The sequence below is a fragment of the Macadamia integrifolia genome, chromosome 14 (genome assembly GCF_013358625.1).
Source record: "Macadamia integrifolia cultivar HAES 741 chromosome 14, SCU_Mint_v3, whole genome shotgun sequence".
In the NCBI taxonomy this organism is placed as follows: Eukaryota; Viridiplantae; Streptophyta; class Magnoliopsida; order Proteales; family Proteaceae; genus Macadamia; species Macadamia integrifolia.
The window spans coordinates 17,999,056-18,000,809 of record NC_056570.1 but is presented as its reverse complement, the minus strand read 5'-3'; the positions used below and the strand labels follow the sequence as shown (position 1 = coordinate 18,000,809).

At 49.8% G+C, this 1,754-nt stretch overlaps 1 protein-coding gene across 1 annotated transcript; it reads right to left on the bottom strand.

The window, feature by feature from the left end:
* Window positions 1-6: 6 nt before the first annotated feature.
* Window positions 7-970, bottom strand: LOC122061280 (ethylene-responsive transcription factor 4-like). The gene has a single exon (XM_042624503.1). It carries the CDS (start codon window positions 843-845, stop codon window positions 81-83), a length of 765 nt encoding a protein of 254 aa, XP_042480437.1. The 5' UTR covers window positions 846-970; the 3' UTR covers window positions 7-80.
* Between the last annotated feature and the right edge of the window lie 784 nt (window positions 971-1,754).

The window sequence follows — 1,754 nt, the reverse complement described above, 5'->3', positions numbered from 1 at the left end:
AAAAAAAAAAAAGAAGAATATTTTTGGGGAAAAAAAGCCCGATCTGAACCGGCGAGGCGCAGGACGTTCAGATTGAGTTATCAAGCAACTTCCGGCGGAGGGGGAAGGTTCAGGTCAAGATCTAGTCTCCTAGGAGGGCTATGTGAGTGGTGGCTGAAATCGACAACTGAGGACGAGTCGGAATCGCTCTGGGCTCCTCCACCACCGCAACCGCCAAAAGCAGCCTGAAAATCAGCAGCAGCTGGGTCGAACCTCAGACGGTGATGGTTCATGTGTTTCATGCCCATGTTCTCCGACCGAACAAACGCGTCAAAAAAGAAAAGCGGATGTGCGGTCGGCAATACTCCAACGCCGGCAGTCGCCACAGCCGCCGCCTGCTGTTGATGTGGATGAGAGTGTTGATGGATCGGAAATCTTAAGCCGAACCCAGCGCCACCGCCATTCCCGCCGCCAGCACCACGGTATAGCAGATCGAGGTCCAAGGGAGAGGGAGGTGCGATCGGTGCCGGAGAAAAACCATCCGGGCTGGAAGACTCAACTGTACTGCTCTGGCTGGGACTCTGGTTGCTATTGATGTTGTTACCATCAGAAGGCAAAGGGAAGTTAGTCTTGGCCTTAGAACCCCGAAAATCTCTGGCGGCAGCGTCGTAAGCCCTCGCCGCCTCCTCCGCCGTATCGAAGGTTCCCAACCAGACACGACTCTTCTTCCCAGGATCCCTGATCTCCGCCGCATAACGACCCCATGGTCTCTTCCTCACCCCCCTAAAATGCACCTCCTTACCGCTACCTGTAACTCCGCCACTGCCTCCCTTAACTGCCCCATTAGACTTATCACGAGGAGCCATCTTTTCTGTTCGACTGTGTGCTTTTACTTGCTTTGTTCAACCTTTTCTATTTCTATCACAGGAGAGAAAGTAAAGGGTAAACTTGAGAGAGGGAGACGATCCAAGGTACACTGGGAGGGGATGTGAGGAGCGTTTTATAGAGTTTTGTTGAGAGAAAATGTGTGGTGGGGTATGATCGGCGAGGAAATTGGAAATTTTCGGCACAGTCAACCAGCGGTTTGACTGTCCAAGGCCGCCGCCCCAACGACGAGTGCTGCGGTGGCACTATCATTTTTGTTGTCTTATTTTACGTGGCACGCATCATATGGGACACGCGGGTTTTAAGACGACTAGGGGCGGCGTCGTACATTTTAACGACCGTTAAGACGGCTCATCACTAAAACTAATCTCTGCTTTTGGCTGGTGGGTCCCACAACCCTACGATGACGACGACCGATTCAGACTTCTTACAATTGTCGGCAAACTCCGCTTTCCCGCCGTGTGACTTGGATCGCTGTTATCTTGTTCCTGCCTTGTAAACCCCCTTGAACCGCTCCCGCGGACCGACAGTTAGTGTGATGCTCCAATGGAAACGAGACACGTATCTTCTGGCAGCTTCCGCTTGATGGACGCAACAGGGCAAATCCAAGTTATCCCAAAAGACCCAACCACCCGACCCCACCACCTTCCGTCTCGACTATTGCCAACAGGAATCCGTCTTTTCTGACAGCCGCGTTTTGAGTAATTCTTGTAAAAGTACGTTGCTATCCATCAGAGTAGATTCGCTTTCTCATTCCGATATATTTGAATCCAAGAAAATAAAAATATGATGATATTAATGATGATTTAATATGCCTATCTCTTGTTTTATGAAATAAAAAATGTTTATCTCTAATACTCTTTTTATTGGTTTTGTACACTAATGTTGCT

Bases quoted from the DNA above. Each gene is read 5' to 3' on its own strand.
- LOC122061280 (XM_042624503.1), bottom strand. From the start codon at position 845: ATGGCTCCTCGTGATAAGTCTAATGGGGCAGTTAAGGGAGGCAGTGGC.